We start from the raw sequence: 20,961 nt of genomic DNA, 5'->3' as shown, positions 1-20,961 counted from the left end.
AGCTAGTGCCTTAATAGCGTAGACTTTCTATAGATAAGGCAGTCTTTATAGTACTACTCTATATCTTTATATATACTCTTCTATATATAGTAATGTTATAGCTTTTTAAGAGTACGTCTTGCTCTAAAGTAGTTTACTAATAGGCTATTATAATACTATTAGATAGCTAGTAACTTATCTTTATTAGTTATAAGTATTTATACTATATAATAGATTCTTATAGTCTCTTCTAGGCCTAAGTTATTCTCTTTAGAGCTTAACTTATTAGAGGTAGCTAAGAAAGCATAATTAGATTTCTTCTACTCTTCTATACTATATAAGTTAGAAATATAGCGCTTATCTATCTGCTAGAATTTCTTTACTATCTTAGTAAGGTTCTTCTATTCCTTAGAATAGCTTACTAACTAAGTAGTAATAGCTATAGCTAAAATAGTATTCTAGTTACTCTACTTTAGAATATCTTTTATTAGTTAAATAAAGGCTTCGTTATACTTCTAAGCTAGCTTTTAAGCCTTAGCTATATAGTCTAGTCTTTAGAATAGCCTATCTGCTAGATTTATAGTCTCTAGTTAGTATATAATAGTAAAGTTAAACTTAGATAGTATAAGATATAACTTTACTTGCTAGTAGCTAAGAGTCTTAGTCTCTATAAACTATTTTAAGTTCTAGTAGTTAGTTAAGAGCTTAAAATAGATACTCTTAAGATATTGCCTCTAATACTCTAGGCTCTTAACTATTATAAGTAGCTTCTAGTTATAAGTATTATAGTTATACTTAGCTGCTATAAGCTTATATAAGAAGAAGTTAATTAGCTGCTATTAGCTCTTACTATACTAGTTTAGGATAAATTAGCTTAGAATGCCTATAATTACCTTACTAGAGGTATTAACTTCTGCTCTTATTTCTCTATTCTACTTAAAATAAGCTAGAATTAGAACGTTTAGAAATAAATCTTTTAATTTCTAAAAGATCTTCTTAGCCTTTTTATTAAGATTAAGAACTTAGCTTTCTTCTCTTTGCTAAGCGTAGCTATCTCTAGCTACTTCTAGCTTCTTCTAGGTTAGTTTAGTAAGAGATAGAGTAAGCTAGAAGAAGTTAGTAATAAACTATCTATAATAGTTTATAAATTTAATAAATATCTAAATCTTACGCACTATGCATAGTTTAGGCTATTTCTATATTATCTTAATATAGTTCTTATTAATCTTAATTTTCTTAGATATAACTATATAGCTTAGATACTCTATATACTAAGTATACTATTTATACTTTAGAAGCTTAAGATATAGCTTTAAATTATATAATCTATATAATACTTCTATTATATAGCATATATGCTCTTTCTCTATATTAGAAAAGATAAGAATATTATCTAAGTATATAATATAGAATATATCTATTAATCTTGCTAAGACTTAATAGATATAAGCCTAGAACTACGCAGGCGCGTTTATAAGACTAAAAGGCATTATAGTATACTTAAAATTACTATATCTTATATAGAATACTATTTTTTATTTATTATCTTCTTAAATATAAACTCTATAATAAGCTTCTTTTATATCTAGCTTAGTATAAGAACCTTATACTAGCTAGTCTCTCTAGAGATTTAGTAATAAGAGGTAGAAAGTACTAGTTCTTAATAGTTACTTTATTAAGACTTTAGTAGTTAACGTATAGTTATAAAGAATTATTATAGTAATATATATAAAATATATATTACTATCTTATTCTAGAAGTTAAATAAGCTTATTAATAGCTTTAATATTAGCTTAGTTATCTCTCTTTTCTCCTTTCTGCTCTATTTGCCTATATTTCGTTGTTCTCTGTATTTAGCCTAAAATCTAGTTTTAGCTAGTATTAATTAGGCTTATCTATCTAGAATGCAGGGTAATAGTAAACTAGTAAAGATAGTTTACTAGAGCTTATATTAGTAGTTACTAGCCTATACTAATTAGTATTAGCTAGTATTTTAGCTCTATTCTAAGAACTGCTAGTATAAGCTATTTTACTAGTCTAAGAGATTTATAATCTAAATAAGGAATTTATAAGCTATTAGAGCTTATTAATAATTATGAATTATTAGAAATTAATATTAGAGTTCTAAACCTTAGATTTTAGTATAGCAGAGCTAGGATAGTACTAGCTATAGTTAGATACAATAGTATTATATATACTATAGCTATCTCTAGAGTTAGATAGTACCTCTAATTTGATATTTTACCTATCGTCTATTATTTGCTACTATTGCAAGTGTTATATAACTATTTTTATAGTTATCTATTATTACTTAATAGCTATCTTTCTATTTATAGAGAGTAGTAGTTATTTATCTTAATATTACCTACTACTTTCTTACAATAGTCTTATACTACTATCTTTCTTTTTAGTAAAGAGAATAAGTACTCTAGCTAAAGACTTACTATACTTAATTTAGCTATGCGCTAAGTACTTATCTAGATACTTATATAATAACTTAAGCTTTATCTTAGAGAGGTTATATAATAGCTAGTGCAGCACTATAGCCTTAGATAGTAAGTTAATAGCTAAATCTTATAGACTATAGTCTGCTAGAACTCTTAAGTTATCTTCTAAGCTTAATTATATAAACTTAGTATATTATAGAGAGATCTTATTCTCTCTAGCCTCTTCTAAGCTAGTTTAGATTACTAAAGTAATAAGATAGCTATATATATCTATACTTAAGTTACGTATTATTTTTTTAAACTCTTTAGCTTCTTCTACTATAATCTTCTAGAAGACTATCTAATTCTTAGACTTTATGCCTCTAAAGATTAGCTTATATATTTAGTAGCTAATTTTAGAATTATATATGTCTATCTAGAGTAGATTTAAGTATACTTAGTACTTTAGAATCTTAGAGACTATAAATGCTATATTATATATCTCTTCTCTTCTATAGAAGTCTATAATTCTTATAGTAACCTTTATAGTTCTATAGACTTTTAGCTTCTTACTATTTATACTCTCTACTAATAGTATTAGAAAGAGTTAAACTAGTAAGTTATACTTCTTTATAAGAACTATAGAAATAAAGTTTAGCTATAAATCTCTATTAATTATAGTCTCTATAAGCTCTAATTAGCTAATTGCTACGTTTACTATTAATAGCTTAGTAAGCTTTAGATAAAGTATATTATAAAGAAGTCTAAGATCTCTTAATACTAGATTAAGAGTAATATAGATAGTAAGAAAGAACTCTAGCTTCTCTACTTACTACTTTTCTCTACGCTAAGATTAGCTATCTTTTATTTTATATCTTTAGACTCTAGATACTCTCTCTAGAAGTATCTAGGCTTATTATAGCTTTAATAGACTAATATAGAGTCTTTTAAGCTATCTTAAGCTTATTTAGCTAGCTTTAGTTCTATCTTTACTACGTTAGACCTTTTAGCTTTCTTCTAGTTCTATAAATGCTTTAAGTATAAATCTAGTAAAGTCTTATCTTAACTCTCTCTTTTAGATACTAGATACTCTAAGAGAATAGTTATTCTCTTTATCTTACTCTAATAATAGTAAGTAAGAATATTTAGCTTAAAGACTATTATATATTTAAGAGAGTTTCTTAGTAGAAGTTCTCTCTAGATCTCTAAGAGCAGCGCGCTTATAAAGTCTATTCTATACTACTTTTCTAGATAATTACTTAGCTTACTTTATAATATATTTATCTTTATTAGAAGAATGTTAGAGTTCTAATTCTACTACTATCTAGTATATTTTAGATTATTATAAGCTATAAAGCGCTATATTATCTTAGAACTAAGATAATTAAGTATTACTATCTTAAGTTAAGCTTATAAGAGCTACTAAGTAGAGTCTAACTATTTCTAATCTTACGTAAATATATTCTAAATAGAGTAAGTAGTTTTATTAAGAAACTTTACTATAAAATCTATCTTATAGAGATTAGAATAAAATATATTAAGTACTTTATAAAATATTACTTTATAGTTATATACTTAGTAGTTATACTATAAGTAGTTATAGTTTATAAATATCTCTAGATTCTTTAGATAGAGAGTACTAAGATTTAATATAAGCTTAGCTTTATAAGTTAGAACTAGATAGGCAAAGCTCTTATTAAGTGCTAATAAGTTACTTACTTATACTTTATACTTTAACTCTCTAAGTTATACTAGTTCTTAGCAGTTATATTTAAATTTAGCCTAATTCTAGAGTTATTCTAGCTCTCTTATAATTATAGCTAGGTTACTATTATTATTAATTATTACTAACTAAGAAAGTAGAATAGAAGCTAGCCTAGCCTATACTACTATATTATTACTTAGTAGAGTTAAAGTTAGTATAGCAGAATCTAGGCTAGGCTATAATAGGCTAGACTAGTTCTCTAAGAGTAGTATTACTATACTAGAGAATAAAGAGAATATCTTCTCTGCATTATTATCTACTATATATAGAGTAAGAGTAGCTTACCTTTCTCTATAATGCATAGAACCTAATAAGCCTACCTATAAGCTTATAGTATTAGAATAATATATATAAGAGTATTATAGAGTAAGCAATTTAAATATTAGATAATATAATATTATTAGATACTAGATGTATAGTAATAATAGAAATAAGAGTATATTATTCTATAAGACTAGAGATAAATTGCTACTAAGCTATAGTAGCAATTAATAGATATTTATACCTAAGGCTTAGTTAGCTCTAGCCTCTTAGGCCTAAGTTCTAATAATAATTAAGGCTTATAAGAGAATCTATTATATAATTACTAATAAGCGCCTAAGAAAGCTTCTTAAAGCTTATTAAAGAAGCTAAAGAGATATTATATAAAAATATTCTAATTAAAGCTTGCATATAAGAGCTTAAAGAATAAGTAGTAAAGTTAATAAGGCGTAAAAGATATAAAAAGAAGTAAATTTAGATAAGTAGTATAATAGAGTTTAGTATAAGCATATTATAAGTAGCTAAAAGTGCTTCTACTGCTTATATAATATCTAAGAAGAGTAGTAGTAGAGATAGTTAACAAAAGCCTTAGCTAGCTTAATAATGCTATAGTAACTATAAAGAGACTAGATATAATACTTATATATATTAGAAAGATATAGAAGAAGATTCTAAATCTAATATAGCTATATTATACGAAGAATCTATAGAGAGTATAGAGTAATTTTATATTTTATATATAGTATTCGTAATACTAAGAAAAAGTAGCTAGCTTAGTAGTATAGCTGTCTTAGTAGTGCTTTACATTAAGTAAAGTATCTCTATTTAACTTACTATTTCTTTTCTAATTTACTATCTATGCTCTAGTATATCTTACTTACTCTAGCTTTCTCTTCTCTTTCTTTTTACTTTAGCTAGTCTACTCTAGGCTAGTATATATGCTAGCTTAGCGCCTATACGCTTTATAGTATATATAGCTAGCTACTCTCTTCTCTTAGTAGACTCTTTATCTACTATTCTTTCTTTAGTTAAATATAAGTATTTCTTATTAATCTAAGCCTTTTATACCTGCAGTCTACCTTATAACTATATAATACTTAACTCTAACTTATATAATCTTAGCATTAACTTAACTTTAGTTAACCTATACTTAACTATACTCTAACTTATACCTATATGTAAGTTATCTATATCTATTTGCTAGCCTGCTGCTTCATTAATTTACTTATTAATCTGCCTGCATTGCAGTTAGTTTCGCCGGCCTTCGCATCTGCGAGGTCAGCGTCGATATCATCAAATCACTGCCTCCGTTTTTCGCCGCCCTGAGTCCTAAATCAGCGCATGCGCTGGCCGAGATTCGGGTCCAGAGGCAAGATCTTTCTGCTCAGGTTGTGGACGTCATCGACACGCTTGGGTTACAGATCTTTCCCGATCTCGAACTGGAGATGTTGGGCACCAGTAGTTCTCAAGATGATGGCACCTACCAATCCGAACTGAAGAGCACGCCGCCCAGTGGGCCCGAAACGCCAGTTCGCAACCGGAGTATGAGCCGCCATAGAAGGGGAAGCAGCTCCATCGGGTTGGATTCTTACCCTCACTACGGCTCGCTCAAAGCGCTCACCATCGTTACAAAGGATGATCTCGGAGAGGCCAATAGGCGCATCACAGACTTCATGTCCCAGAAGCGCCAAGACCCTGAGACTGCCCTGGGAGAAAATTGTAGTCCGGAACGTGCGGGAAGCTCAGGGGTGGAAGCAAAGAAAATCGTCTGACTGGGAGTCAATGGAGCCACTCTGTTATTTGCAACATGCCAACGGACGTGGTCACCGCTCTATCGAAGATGAACAGGCGCCTTCCTGCTATTTGCTGCAAGCTTGGATACTTCAGAAGCCAGGTATTTGGTGAACAATCTTTCTGATACGGTTCGCGATACCCGATACTATCAGAGCAATTGTTCGGTCCAGTGCTGTCAATTCAGATGGTCGAACAGCTGGTCTTTCGTTACCTAACTCGGTGAGCCACGAGGCTCTGATGAGATGAACTCATAATATAGCAGGCTTGCCATACTACGAGACAGCTATGATCGAGTGCCACGGTACAGGTACTCAAGTTGGAGATCCGCTTGAAGTTTCTGCCGTTGCGAGAGTGTTTAGTGGGCATGGCACCTTTATCAGCTCGGTCAGTCATTCTGTGTTGAGAAATACCCGTAATTATAATCTATCCGTAGATAAAACTCAACCTCAGACATTAAGAGGGGGTATCGGGGTATGTTGTGTCAATCAAGTCTTCTAAAAAGACACTAGATTTTATTGACATTCTCTTGTAAAATCGTGGGTGTCACCAAGGCGATCACTGCTTCGGAGCTGTGCTTGATCCCTCCAAACATCAACTTCGCTACGCTCGTAGCGATCTGTTGCATAAAAAATAACTGATAAGCTTAGCTAGTACATTTTGACCAGCATAAGCTGTCAATCCTGATTCGGACAACAGCGTGACTGGAATACAAGGGTAAGAGAATCGGCCTTAACAGGTACACCTATTAATCACGATGTATCTAAATAGCGTTGCTCTAGCTGCTCTAACGCTCATCGTTATGATTAGGTTTGCGCGATGGTTCGTCTCCCTTACTCAAATGCAAAGGTTTAAATGCTAGACAGAATGCAAATCAGCTGCACAATGGGGCCAGCTCGACCTCGTGCTCGTGCTTGACAAGTTCTATTTGTCCAAGCAGAATGCTCTTGAGCGGAAAGCGCTCGAGAGTCTGAGCTAACACTACCTGACGACGGGTCGGCGCACGCAGACGCTCCGCCTCATGGCGCAGTCGATGATCATTACATCTGAGCCTGAGAACGTCAAATCAGTCTTGGCTCCTGGCTTGGTGCCATGGGACGGCTCCTTGGCTATGGTATCTTCACAACGGATGGCGCGCGTTGGGAGCATTCAAGGGCAAGTATTCGGTTCCTTGGAGCAGCTGTAATGGCGGACTGATGATGGGAACAGGCACTTATCCGATCCAGCTTCCCCAGGAGCCCAGGTGTCTGACTTCGAAGGCGTCGAGACGCACTTCTATAATCTCGTGGACAAGCTGCCCAAAGATGGCGAGACAAAGGAACTACAGCGGCTGTTCTTCAACTTCACCATTGATAACTCGACAGAGTTCCTGCTGGGTCAGCAGAGCGCCCTGATCGACGCCGGCTATGTCGTCATACGCCTTGTGCAGCATGTTGCGCGCATCGAGGCGCGTGGGTCAGTGTTCCGTCAGAGTGTTGCCTTGACGCTTAGCCATGCCGACGGGGGGCGCTGTGGAAGAGGATATAGATAGATGCATGTAGACCTGTAGTCTGCGAACGTCCACCATGTGCACAGTGAACTAGTGAACATTGCTACATTCCCATATTTGTCTTTCCATGTCTTAACGATCCTGCAACTTCAGTTATAGCACGTGCTATTAGTGACGAGTCTGTCCTAGAGACCCTATACGCTGCATTGCTGCTGCCATCTGCTCGTCCGTTGGTCGTTGTACGATCATGAGGTAAAGCACATCCTGTCAGCACGTTAGCATCGTGTAGGGACGCGGGTATTCCATCAAAAGCTTCTCCACTTACATCCTGGAAAAGCTTCTTGGCGCCTTCTACCAAGGTCAGCGGGCCGACGCTGCTGCCAGCGATGCCACCCCGACCACCACCTGAGGGTCCAATCCGGCCGGCTCCACGAGAAGACTCCCCCCCTCTTTGCCATCCATCCATTCTGCCCCTTCCCAACCCCATTGCTCCTTCGTGGTCGCGAATACCACCAAAAAGTCCACCTCTCGAGTTATCATTACCCATCTGTCTGCCAAGCCCTGCTTGAATGAACCTGCCGGTGATCAGTCAGCATTGAAGCCAAAGCAAATTTGGCAGCGCTACTTACCCGCCTGTTAACAAGGCAATAGGGTCTCCACTACTTGCCGGGTGATTTGGATCTGCGTATCTCGACGAGAATTTCTCTTTGCTAGTAGCATTGGCCAAAGCGCTCTCGGGGTTTTCTCCAGCCCACTTTGCCCGCGCTCTTCTATCCATGTACTCGGCCACGTATTTACCACTGCGTTTGACGGCAGCCTGCTTTTCACCCTCCAATTCATCAAGAGCGGGAAACACAAGCGGTGCCGTTTGCGGCCACTCAAACGATGTCGCTCCACTCGAGCTCTCGAACAGACGGCGCGACTTCCTGGCATCTGAGGCTTTGGCAATCGAGGACTGCATGTCGAATTCGGCCCTAGTCAACACGGCGTCTTTCTGACTGGGTTTCCACGTCATGATCAGGGCGACCAGGCCGCGGGGCGCAAAGAAGTCTTCATTGACCTGGTCGAGGAAGCGATTGGTTTTCGAGCGGCTTTGGAGCTCACTGGCTGCATCGGCTACCTTCTTGACAGCAATCGATATCATGATTGTGAATGGTTCGGGAATCTTCTGCCCTGCGAATGCGGCCAAGTTGATAGCTTGGATCCAGGGACTGGGTGCAAGAGATTTGTTAAGATTGCCGAGAAAGTCGAGAAAAGTCGCCTGATCGATGTTTACATCTTCGAGAAGAGGAGAATAGGCACGAATAAAGCCCTTGGTACGAGACTCGGGGCGTCGCTGAGTGATGACGACGGGTAGAGCGAGCTGGCCCAAGGAATAGGGATGAGGTCGAGCATGCGCGACGAGAAATGAATTAGCAAGACCCGTAACGTCCTCATCGGTGGCAGCCGCAGGTCTGGATCTGTTTTCGGGAACTTGATCATCTTGTGCTTCATCCAATTCCCATGCGGCCTCGTCCATTTGTTGCGATATGCAAGCGTCCTGTTGCGATTCACGCCCCTCTCTTGTCACTGCTATATCATTCTCGTCGTCTCTCACCTCTCGTGTCTGCGTAGATTTCTTTTCTTTGTGATGCTGGTAACTCTCGGATGCAAGACCAATCCCGGCCGCAATGCCTCGCACAAGCATGCCAACGGGACCGCCAACTGGTTGTTGCCGGCAGCCGTCGGCATTATGTTGCATACGGTTCATGGCAATGTAGAAACAGAATGTTAGAGGCTAGCAAGAGAATGCTGAAATTGGAGATGAGAGGGTGGTCGCAAAGGAAGAAAGTAGGAAGAACGTCAAGCAATATTGTGTAGGGTTGTGGCCTAGCAATCGCATCCCTGGCGTCGGGGCTGAGCACAGAGGGTCTGCAAATGTGGCGCAGTAAGCTACTGATAGTGAAAAAGGTAGGGGTGGGGTGGGGTGGGGGTGAGGGTCAACGGCTCGTGCGAGCTTCGGTCTTCCGTCTTTGCCTTTCTAGGTATTGCTGTGTAGCGTGTGCGATAGGTGGACTAATGCATTGCTGACGCGCGAGGGTGTGTAAATTGAAAAAGGGCTCACTTCAAGTTAGATCGACAGGACTGCGAGACTTGGTGAGGCTTGGAGCCAAGCTTGGAGGTCATGTTTAAGCTTAATCAGGTGGGTGATGCGATTGGCTGCTTGCAACTGGCAGAGTGCAGCAAAATTGCTGCGGTGTTGCGATTGGTTGCTGGGTGCCACAAAGCCCACTTTAGGAACACCCCACCCATGTCCTCGGACTCAACCCTAGCTGTACGCCAATATCGAATAAGCTTTGGTGCAGGTGGACGAGCTAATGCAGTTAGAACGTGATTCTGTCACGCCTTCGATACTGATCTATGTAAGGCTAGCTTACACAAGGTGACAAAAGTAGTTCCACCCAGGTGTAGCGCAGAAATCAGCATCGTCCTTTTCAAGACAACATCACGATAGGTTGCGCGCCCAATACGCGATAAGGTGTCATGGTTTTACGCTGCCAGGTACCGGCGATAGCGAACCAGTAGCGCAAGCGTGTTGCTGTTGCGCTCTAGGACATTACTCGCTAGAAGACAGATATGTTTTGACTCAGAAATTTCGCTTTCAAACCTCAGCCGTCCTCGCCAAATAGGGAAATTTACTTGCGACTGCTCGTGTTGGGTTACTACTGTCCTACCCAGTTTGGGACGCCTGGCGCTAAATGTGCGACACATGCGGCGCACTGTAGTAGAGGGCAAGGACTTCTTGTTCACTTGGTGGTATCCTGGTCACCGTTATCTCCACATACACTGCCGGTTGAATAGCCGCTTGCTTGCCTTCACTCTATCTAACACTCACAAAGAAAGCAAGCGCATACTTCAGCTGCCTTTTCCTCTTCTGCTCGATCTGGTATTGACTATTCTTCGCCTGATGTCTACCGATTCTGCGATCACAAAGCAGCATGAAGCCTCACGCGACCGTCGCCATCGCGTTAGTGATCGGCTACGCACCTGTCACACTATACGCACAGCACATTGGTTTTCGATGCTAGAAGTATCGCTCCCCGGAGGCATGTTACATGGTCATGATCTTCACACTCAGTACGTCCCGTCCCTCTATTCTTGCACGTAGACTATTCTTTACCATGCTGAATGCGTGCTATAGTACGGCTTGTGGGCCGGGGCCTTAATCATTTCAGTTGAGAAGGACTTAAGTCAAGACAACGCGGAGATGATCAAGACGACCTGAAGTCTTCTTAATACGGGTATAGTGCCCTTGTACCTCGCCTACGATAGATTTTTAAGTCTCATCTATGGTGGACTCCCCTAAGTAGAGTATTCTGCATTTAAATACCGTGTCTGCGCTGTTCTCACTCATTCTGCTCTCCACAAGGCTACTCATCAGTGCGGGAACTATGACGGGCAGGGTTGGCCAGGCGTCCTTGCAGGCGGCGATTTATAAGATTGGATACTTCGTTTCTCTGGTGGTTTTCTAGTAGCGATGCTGTTGAGCCTGAGAAGGGCTCTGTCCCAGCGTGATCACGTCAAGCAGTCGCATCTGCACGGTGAGTATTCCCGTCGTTCGCTCATCATAGCATACCAAATTCTGTCAAAGTACCCAATCTAACGACCCCAGATCGTAAAATAGCTTCTCCCGGCGTCACTACTCCTCGCGCTGCGTACAGCATACGGTATGCTCGCTGGCGCCGACATGTTCACATCAATTTCGAGCTCGCTGTCAGGCCATGATGGACTACATGCTGTGAAAGTTTGAGACACCCTCATTCACTGCCAAAACAACGAATCTGGTAAAGTCGCACCGCACCTTAACTACTCATTGAAGGACACGGTACTAGACGTCAATGATATCAGTGAAACTGAGATAGATTTCGATGGAGCGCACAATCCGACTTCGATTCGAGGGATGCTGTATAGACACTTTTGGGGACGTATGTTAAGCTAACAGATAGATTATAAAACTCAGATACAGATTGTACTACCGCCACGGCAAATTTCGAATGCATTCTACGTTTGTACTATGCCAGTCAAGTCAAGCACGCCGTGACAACGTCTCTAGGCGATATCGAACCTGATAATCTTCAACAGACCGCTTCGAATATCGTTTAGGAAATAAGCTCGAAAAATCTCAATGCAATCGCGCTCAGGACGGCTCCGGCACAAGGCTCACATACTCCCAAATCGCTCAACTAATGAGAGAGATAAAGTTGGCTATTCTTCATCCAGGCAGAAGAAAAGTTTGAAAGTGTGGCATGATACTAACAACCGACTGTAGATTAGATCTGTTCCCTATTAGTCATTTGCGGCGCAGGTGGCACCTACATATCTCTTGATTCGAGGCTTCCGGCATCGAGGATATCAATCTGATTAGACTTGAGCAAATCATCTGCTATAATCTGCTGTCCAGAGACACTCGAGTTCATGGAGACGGTGGCTGGAGATTGCAGAGTGCTGGACGTGGAGAACCACCCTCAGGTCACCGAGTCCTTGGTCGATATTGAGACCAGGGCGGTACTTGACTGCCCAGTCTCATCATCTTCACATCTGGCTCGACCGGTACGCCCAACTGTATATAAATCTGCCATAATAGCCATGTTCATCTCATCAAGGGTAGTCTGGCGCGTCACTGCCGTGAAGGTGAGTCTCCCGTAGCGTTGCAACAGAGCGCAGTGAGCTTCGACCTATGGTTTGGTCAAGTAATAATGGGTCCCTTTTCTGGAGGCAGCTTATTGGTAGCTTCTAGGAATCAGAAAAGCGACCCACAGGACATCTTGTCCAGATTATACGCGATGAGTCCGTCTCGTTCATCATCGCCAGCTCTTCCAAGCTAGCACACTGGCTTCGGTATGGAAAGACCAAGCTGATAAAGCCCGAGCTGATGGAGGCTGCAAGTCTCAAGTCTGACTTTTCAGGGCGTGAAGCTCTGCCTTGTACACTTGGAACTTTGTTCAGCTACCTGAACAAAAGTTTGAATCTTGTTAATGTATGTCTATGGACCAGCTGAAGTTAGCGCATGGTGCACGACAGCCAATGTTGACTACAGCGTAGAAGAAGATAAAGGTGTGGCAATTCCAATCGGCAGGCCCATAGAGAACTGTGGTGTTGTCGTTGTGGACAAGGGCTTGAAGCCAGTACCGAGCGGTGCCTCGGGAGAGATTGCCGTGACGGGTGCTGGCGTTGCAAACGGCTAATTTGGCCAGGAGGTGCTCACAAGAGTCGAGTTTCTTGCAGAATCGTTGACACCAACTGGCTACTTCGTGGAGGGAGCCCAAAAAATCTGATATACCGGACTGGCGACAGCGAACGTTTTGGAAACGGGCAGCCCTATTATGAGAGACGCATTGAAGGAGAGGCACAGATTAAACTCAGCAGAACTTTTATCGAGATGCGTGACGTGGAATCTGCTTTACTGCATGCTTCACGCGGAGTGCTTGCAAGCGCGATCGTATCAGCTCGACCCAACCCAGACTTCCTGTTTGGGCACGTGGAGTTCGAGCCATGATACTACGGACCGCAAGAGCAGAAAATATTCCTCGAGTCTCTTCTGTCTCGTCTTGCTTTGCCAAAGTACACCTGTCTGGCCCTTTTGGTACCACTCGACAGGATCCCAGTGAATGGTCACGGCAAGACGGATTGACTGGCCGCTTAGGCGCTTCCACTTCCCTCTTTCTTTCCAGCACCACAAGTACAAGAGCTATATTACCATAATAGAGGAACAATTATTGCGAATTTGGACACAAGCCCTCCCAAGCGATTCTACCCAGGCAGTAGCAATCCGACCGGAGACTGCCTTTACACCCTGTGAGGCAGACCATATCTACTTGTGCGTATGCAGCGCCTGATCCGCGAACAGTTCAACGTCTCAATAACATGCAGAGAGCTTTTCAGCACCATTACCTTGCGGGAGGTGGCCTCTAGCGTACATACTGCGACTACGGTTTCTACCATTCATTGGCAAAACGAAACGGCTCTGGATGGCATCTCCAGGGGGGAGAAAGACCTTGATTTGACCGCCCGCTTGAAGGCAGATGGCATCAGAGTGGTCATCACTGGTGCCACAGGATATCTTTGAAGGAACATTATTGAGACACTTGGAAGACCCAGCGGTCTCTACTGTGCATTTTATAGCCGTCGGGGACGAGACGCATATGCTGCACATTGAGACCAATACAACAGCATAGTTGGTCATTCATATCAGAGATCTAGGCGCACCCCTTTTTGGTCTCAGCACGTCCAATTTCGACAAGCTGGCCAGCTAGGCCGACGTGTTGATACATAGCGGCGCGAATCGGTCCTTCTGGAACTCATACCACATGCTACGTGGTGCCAACTTAATCTCCACCAAAACCATATTCTGGATGACAGCGCACCGCCGCATGCCCTTGCATATTGTCTCGAGTGGCGGCTTGATATTTAAGCCGGGACACAACGGTGAAGTGCCAATCAGCCCCTGCCGGTGCATAAATTCTTCGCCACTGCTAGAAAATGCTTGTTTCATCAATCGAATAAGTAGGCAATGCAATTTGTCGCCATCGGGGACTGACTGGACAAGTGATGGGAACGAGCGTAAGCGTAATGCACGCGCAAGCCTTATGCAACAACTACCACAGGTACTTCTTGAGCATATGTGTTCATGCCTTATATATGTAGTACTATCAGCTTATCCTTCGAAAAGTTCTACAATCAAGGCAGATTCGACATGGAAGAGAAAACATCGAAAGTTCCTCGGTACTCCTGAAAATCATATACATGGCAAGTTCCAATCTAGTATAAAGGGGGACTTTATATAGCTTTGTTGCCCAAGACGCGTCATTATGGAAGTCGCGCCCAGTAAGCCAAGTCTTGCCGGTCCTTGGGGTTTGGCGTGAATAGATTCACCGCACGGCTGCTGGCAAACAACAATGTATCTGGGACATTTGAAGATGTCGGTATCACACGTGCACCGCACAGAAGTAAAAAGCAGGCCTGCTCCTACCCCTCCTACTGATGCTACTGGCGAATAATGCACCGATGGTTATGTAAAGAGACGCTGCGAACAAGCAAGGTCATCAATATTTAGTTCGGAATCGGAATCGGGGTTAGCAATCAAGCGACGTCGGGCCTCGGGATGACCTAAAGCGTCCACCTCTTGGTAAGAGCAGCTCTGCCTTTAAAGTCTATCTGTTATTGGGACATGCGTTCCGCGCCCTTCGGTTATAGAAAGGTGTTGTTGTCGAAGATGCGACGCCTGACGAAGCCACGATCGAGGTATAAGAAAGCTACTCCCAGATGATGCAGAAAGACTCCAAACACGCAACTCCACAGCCTGCATTATCAATTTCATCAACACGAGGCTTCAGGATCGCGGTCCTGCTAATCACTTAGAGACAATTCCCTTCACGCGCTCGCGATGGACTCGATAATCAATTCTCCGCGCCTAAAGCTCACGCTCATCACGAAGGCAGAACGTGGCAGTGAAGAATTCAAATGGATTCATGAAGTCCGAAGCAATGTGCAGAGTACATGGTGGAGGTACTGTAGTCCCCAGCACCCTTATCGAAGTCTCTCACTAATATAAACTCAGTCTATACGGTCCTTCAAAATCTCCTGCAGACACCGAGCAAGCTTTGCAGAACATGATTGCGAGACCTCATGTTGAAGGCGGTGAGAAAGTGCATCGCTATCCATATGCAGTACACCAATTGCTCGAGGAATCAACCACGCGCTTCATTGGCTTGATCACGCTGCGCACACTTTCCTCTGAAGAGTGCAAGTTTCCTCCGCGTAACGACCATGAATCTACTGCTACTACTCTATCATTGGAACTTGCTTACATGTTCCTGCCCACATCCTGGGGCCAAGGCTTCGCTACGGAGTCAATTACCGCCGTCTTGAAGAGTATTGAATCTACTCCGACTATTCTCTGGGCACCTCATAAGAAGCTCATCGTTCGGGCTATTGTGAACGACGAAAACGTGCCATCGCGAAGAGTCATGGAAAAGTGCGGCATGGGCGTGCCAGAGGTGTTAGAGTTCGAAGGGGGTAGATTCTTGATCGCAGGGAAGTGGAGGACGAAGCATCGACTGTTCGTATTTGCGAAGGAACTTGTCGTTTGACGACAATAGCTTTCAGTTATGGTGGTGCAGGCTTGCACTGATAAGAGAAATTGTTCTGTGTACTCAAAGCAATCAGTTTGCAGTTTTGCCCACAGTGTCGCTCTATAGATATGAAAATACACGTCTCCCCTTCAACCGCATTGCACGGCATCCACTACAAACCAGCAGCAAAAAGAAATTGCTCGACACCTGTGTGATTCGAGCACACGCTCCCGAAGGAACTAGCTCGCTTGTGAATAGCAGGCCAGCGCGTTAACCTGCTCGTGTTAGCACTCTATTCACTTGGAGCCTGTAGGTAAAACGTGCCACTCCGCCTGGGATTTTGTTAGCCTGCGCCCAAGAGAGTAGATACAGTGGTCATACCAAAGAGCCAATTCGTGGTTCTATTTGATGAGAGAACTGAGGTTTGCGAGTGTCATGTAGAAGAGCTAGGAGCACAGAAAAGCGAGACGTGTGGAAGGGAGGAAAGATGAGCACAAGGCATGGTGCTAGTTATAGAAAGCTAAGAGCAAATGCCCAGTGTCGAGTCGTTTGCTTGAGGACGTAGTCGATATCAAAAGCCTGTTGACGAATGAACTTGTCACTATTGAGTGATAGATGTACCTGTGGTTTTCAAGCTCTTGTTTCTCTGCCACTATCAACATTTTCACAAGTATTTCGATTTTACTGTTATCTATTCATTCAATTTGTATGCAAGAGTTCTCACTGTACAAAACCTAGATGAAGGCAACCAGTCTCATGCAATGTACCAACTAGACCATACGTTACGGAAACACTATTCCTTTTGACACATGCTTGTTGTCAAAGTGACCGAAGCAAACTGCTCTCTATCTTTCATACTGCTGTATACATTCTCAATATGTCAAGCCGTAAGACCGAGTAAGCATAAGATCATGATTTACATCTCCACCGAAACGTTATATTGCAAGTTAACGGACACTAAACTCCTACTATACCTAGGCAGCAGTTCACGCGTCAGAGTAAGTGACTCCCTTCTAATGTATCAACCTAAGACATATTTCTCAAATATCTGTTAAGTATTAATATCAACCTTTCTTCTCCAAAGACTTCAATCTTCGACTCAGATTCTTGCGTACCGCTAAAACACGCGTGAGAAAACCTCGGATCTATAATCAATCGATGCTGCATTTGCAATGTTGTTCATAGCAGTGTTACATGCTCTCATGTAAATCCTAGATCTTGAAACCCGTATTCCTCGACGTCTCGAAACGAGCTGATCTCTCTATTCTGGCCTAGCGTACATAATTTTATCATATCATCAGATAACAGCCGATATCGCTACCAATGAGAGCTCTGCCTTTGCTCCGAACCATCTCCAGCCACTTTGGAGCCGTACAGAGCTTACGTACTGGACAGGATGTGATTTGTTATGCTGCGTCATTTGCAGCTGAGATGTGGAGTCGGATCAGGTGAGATGATGCTCTCGGATGAAGGAGCATGTGGCGTGATGGTCACCTAGTCCTCCGGGCCGACGTGCTGTAAAACAAGTCTGGAGAGCGGTGCAGGACTGCAGCAGGACAACGCAGGATGCAAAAGGGTCAAGATTTATGTCAAGAATTTAAATTTTTATTGCATCAGAAAGTAGTATATACACAAGGGACTGATTGCAGCGGGCCATTATTGAACATCCGCCGCCTGGTTTCGTAAGGAGCAATGACTGGAGACGAGACTCGTGTCGAAAGCCATTTCTTGACTCTCAACCATGTCGTTGATTTCTAGGAATTTGCAAGTGCGCCAACCTGCGCACTCGCCAAAAGACCTCCATGCGGTGGTATTAGTGGTCATGGGTATCGTATGTAGTAAGGAAAGTGGGACGCCGTGCTCAGCTAGGGCCTCGTGTCCATGTTGAAGTCGGACATGGATACCTCTTGACTCTGATGTTGTGCCTGGGTACATGGCGAGTTAGTGGCCTGGCGGAGCTCTTCGGCCTTTTCGACTATGGTGGCGAGACGACCATCTGAAGGGCGAGGCTTGAGTGGCCGACCGCTGTGTTGGAGGGTTGTGAGGATACTGCCAACATCAACCTCCATGGCGCTGAATGTGCCAGGCTCCATCGAAGGCTCCATGGACATGAGCGTATCTCTGCGGGTCTCTGGGTGGGTAGACTGGAGCGGCCGCAGTTGTCTCCATTCTGGGCTGTCCATGTCCATGGAAACTCGGCCGTCGAGAAGACCGAAGGCCTCGGAGCAGCCGACGGAGCGAATGCCGGGAATGGTGGATGACTTTTGTGCGAGCTTGTCGACACTTGGTTCGAACCTTGGCTCCATGGTGGTTGGCGAGTTGAGCTGGGCTGCGAGGCCTTGACAACGCTTCTGCTGCTCGGGATCTGCTAAACAGGCTGCACAGCTACCAGGAGTGCCTTTGGGCGGGATGGAGAGACTGGAGACGGACGTGGCGCTCGTGACAGTGGAGAGCGGAGCACCGGTCGAGCTGGAGCGGAGCGACTCGTCTCGGCAGAGGCAGTTGTCGGGACGGGTGCAGAAGCCGCAGCTTTGATGCTCTCCGTCGATGGTGAAGTCTACTTCCTCCCGAGACGGAACAGGGCGGTACGTGGTGAAGTCGATCTCGAGCTCAGAGGGATCCTCCGCCTTGGGCGCTTGCGATTGCACATCCTGCATGGGCGTGGTGCCGTTGCGGAGCGGCAGGGGCACAGCCTCGATGAAGGGCGGGTCCTGAGCGTCGTCTAGGGCGAGCTTCTCGTCGAGACACTCGCAGCCATCGGGCCTGCACCTGCCGCAAAGATGGCTTGCGCTGTCGGCAAAGTCGTCGCCGTCACGTGCGGCCATGGTCAGCGTCATGGGCGCAAAGTGCGAGGGTGGCTGCGAAGTGAAGATGGCGGGGTTGGCGTTGGCGTCGTGGCCGTCGTGCTGTCGGGCCTGCCCCTCGTAGGCGTGCTTGTAGAAGTCGCGGTCGGCCATGATGCCTAGGTTGATCTCCTCCAGGCGGCGGATCTGGCTGCGCAAGTCGTTCATCTGGATCGTCATCTGGGCGACCTCGTCGCGGTGGGCCTGGCGGGCGCTCTCGGCGGCGAGGGCCAGCTCCTCGAACTTGGCCTTGTTGCGGGCGCGGAAGTCCTGCTGCGACTTGCGGTTCTGCGCCTTGCGCTTCGTCTGGGGCTCATCCTGAGCGGGCTTGCGGCCGGGCTTGGGGCGCGGGGGGATCGTGTGCCGCTTGCTCGCGGGGCCGCCTCCACAGGGGGAGGGGCCGGCTGCATTCTGTGCGAGGGACGTGGTGAGCGGCGGGGCGTCGTGGGCCGTCGTGGTCGGGTCGGCGGGCTTGACGTGGTTTGGTACGAGTGCTGTGCAAGCTGTCAGTCAACTGCAAAGCAGCAGAGTAGCCGAGGGAGGCACTGACTCCGGGAGCGAAGGCGCGCAGTCTCTGCAGTCTCTGCAGGCGTTGCAGGCGTTGCAGGCGTTGCAGCTTGGTCGGGCACAGGCAGCGGCGACGCGAGAGGCGAATTGGCGTAGCTGTTGCTGTCCGAATTGGGCGTATGGCTGGCGTCAGACATGATGCCGGTGGACGTCGAGTGCATGCTGAAAAGAGACCTTGCATCAGATAAGATCTTTGAGATAAAATCACGTGATCTCGGACATCAGCCGGCATCGGCCTCGACCAGCGGCTCCCGAGGTCGCCCCGGATCATCCTGCCGTGCTGATGAACGACTCGTCACACCATTCTTCTGCATCTCTTTGTTGTGACCACCCTCATTCACACATCAAAGAGACTTGCGTGCCTGACCCCAATGGACAGGCAAGCAGAAGTGCTAATGAGCCGCCACTGGCATATGATCTGATCTTGTACCGGCTGCACGAAGCGAAGCCCGCCATCGCCAGTAATCTGGACACGTGAATCTACTACGTAGCAAAGGGTTTCTAACACACACATAGGTATGCTCGCAGTACTCAGGATGCCAGCCGACCTCAAATTGGAATTCACTCACAAGTGCCGGCGGCTTGCCTATGCCCAGAGACATCGAAATACCGGTAGATAGCGTGAGGCTGGATCTGCCAAGATCGCCCAGCCCGTCCGCTCTTCAGGCCTTCTACCCTTTCATAACGACATTTTCAAACCTAGTCATGCCACACAAACTCCTATGCTTTGCCGGCTCGCCTGAAGTCAATAATGGCAGCAATAGCCACACATCATCGCGCTTGCTTGCTTGTCTTCCTCAAAAACTCCAACAGGCTGTGCGCCTAGCACATGTGGAGCGAAGCGGGCCAAGATTCACGATTCAGCTCTGCGAGCACCAACTATCGTCGAAATAAGGCCGACAACCGACCACCACAGCCAATGCCTTCTCATGCAGGGTTCCAAGTAGAGGACGTGTGGAGTGCTTAACCACAGCCTTTTAGACGGCGGTTTCATTGCAGTAACCTACGCATCTATCCAAACAGCGCGCCCTCATCGAACTAAATGTCTGACAGGGCGCCTCATGTATGGCATGGCGCTAACCCTGCGTAACAACTTTACTTTGCACAGCCCACATAGCGTTCGGTTCGTGTAAGTGGTGTCATGCATGCACTGATATCATATCCCAATGGGACTTGCAGATCTTCTAGCAGTAAAATCCGATTGGTCCTGTTCATAGTACATCTGAACGACGCAACGTACATAAAGTCATTATGCTTAGTATGATTTGAGCAATTTGAGGCACCTCGAGATACAGCATCAGAAGACTGCGTCCTTCAATGCCTGCTCGACTCCCCAGACACACACCGTAATGGGGTGCTGTGGCTGAAGCTCGAGGCGACCGTGAATCAGTAGCAATCTCTTAGGTCGCCGAACATCTGGTCCTTGGCCTTTTCATTGCTGTAGATCTTATTGTGATTGTCGATTTTGTTGCAGTTCTCAGTCTCGTTGTGGTTGTTGGGTTTGTTGCCCAGGTTTTATTTATAGCATCACAGCAGAAGCACCGATGGCTGGGCAGTACAGCTTGGACATCGTCAGGTCGGCGAGGCTGTTGATTTTGACTCCATCGTCAGGCCCTCAACCTTGGCTATACCGTCAGGCTTTCAACTTTGAGTACATCGTCAGGCCTTCAAACTTGGCTACATCGTCAGGCCGACCGGGCTGCATCGTACACAATAATTAGCACAGCAA

General features: G+C 44.3%; 7 protein-coding genes across 7 annotated transcripts; 4 read left to right on the top strand and 3 right to left on the bottom strand.

Moving 5' to 3' along the window:
• Positions 1 to 5,034: 5,034 nt before the first annotated feature.
• On the top strand, positions 5,035 to 6,203 carry SNOG_15542 (hypothetical protein; the record flags this gene model as incomplete). Its single annotated transcript, XM_001805635.1, has 3 exons — positions 5,035 to 5,042; positions 5,382 to 5,398; positions 5,680 to 6,203. The coding sequence occupies 3 exons, from the start codon at positions 5,035 to 5,037 to the stop codon at positions 6,201 to 6,203; spliced, it is 549 nt and encodes a 182-aa protein (XP_001805687.1).
• A 1,040-nt stretch (positions 6,204 to 7,243) lies between these two features.
• SNOG_15541 (hypothetical protein) lies at positions 7,244 to 7,753 on the top strand (the record flags this gene model as incomplete). Its single annotated transcript, XM_001805634.1, has 2 exons — positions 7,244 to 7,404; positions 7,432 to 7,753. 2 exons carry the CDS (start codon positions 7,244 to 7,246, stop codon positions 7,751 to 7,753), a joined length of 483 nt encoding a protein of 160 aa, XP_001805686.1.
• A 583-nt stretch (positions 7,754 to 8,336) lies between these two features.
• On the bottom strand, positions 8,337 to 9,398 carry SNOG_15540 (hypothetical protein; the record flags this gene model as incomplete). The annotated part of the gene is made up of 1 exon (XM_001805633.1): positions 8,337 to 9,398. One exon carries the CDS (start codon positions 9,396 to 9,398, stop codon positions 8,337 to 8,339), a length of 1,062 nt encoding a protein of 353 aa, XP_001805685.1.
• A 1,821-nt stretch (positions 9,399 to 11,219) lies between these two features.
• Positions 11,220 to 11,440, bottom strand: SNOG_15539 (hypothetical protein; the record flags this gene model as incomplete). Its single annotated transcript, XM_001805632.1, has 2 exons — positions 11,220 to 11,285; positions 11,411 to 11,440. The coding sequence occupies 2 exons, from the start codon at positions 11,438 to 11,440 to the stop codon at positions 11,220 to 11,222; spliced, it is 96 nt and encodes a 31-aa protein (XP_001805684.1).
• An 897-nt stretch (positions 11,441 to 12,337) lies between these two features.
• On the top strand, positions 12,338 to 12,936 carry SNOG_15538 (hypothetical protein; the record flags this gene model as incomplete). Its single annotated transcript, XM_001805631.1, has 3 exons — positions 12,338 to 12,382; positions 12,525 to 12,675; positions 12,752 to 12,936. The coding sequence occupies 3 exons, from the start codon at positions 12,338 to 12,340 to the stop codon at positions 12,934 to 12,936; spliced, it is 381 nt and encodes a 126-aa protein (XP_001805683.1).
• A 2,198-nt stretch (positions 12,937 to 15,134) lies between these two features.
• SNOG_15537 (hypothetical protein) lies at positions 15,135 to 15,840 on the top strand (the record flags this gene model as incomplete). Its single annotated transcript, XM_001805630.1, has 2 exons — positions 15,135 to 15,256; positions 15,309 to 15,840. The coding sequence occupies 2 exons, from the start codon at positions 15,135 to 15,137 to the stop codon at positions 15,838 to 15,840; spliced, it is 654 nt and encodes a 217-aa protein (XP_001805682.1).
• A 1,847-nt stretch (positions 15,841 to 17,687) lies between these two features.
• Positions 17,688 to 19,393, bottom strand: SNOG_15536 (hypothetical protein; the record flags this gene model as incomplete). Its single annotated transcript, XM_001805629.1, has 2 exons — positions 17,688 to 19,159; positions 19,216 to 19,393. The coding sequence occupies 2 exons, from the start codon at positions 19,391 to 19,393 to the stop codon at positions 17,688 to 17,690; spliced, it is 1,650 nt and encodes a 549-aa protein (XP_001805681.1).
• Between the last annotated feature and the right edge of the window lie 1,568 nt (positions 19,394 to 20,961).

The sequence above is a fragment of the Parastagonospora nodorum genome (genome assembly GCF_000146915.1).
Source record: "Parastagonospora nodorum SN15 chromosome Unknown scaffold_38, whole genome shotgun sequence".
Classification (NCBI taxonomy): Eukaryota; Fungi; Ascomycota; class Dothideomycetes; order Pleosporales; family Phaeosphaeriaceae; genus Parastagonospora; species Parastagonospora nodorum.
The sequence above is the reverse complement of the archived record's forward strand: the minus strand, read 5'-3'. Positions and strand labels throughout refer to the sequence as shown.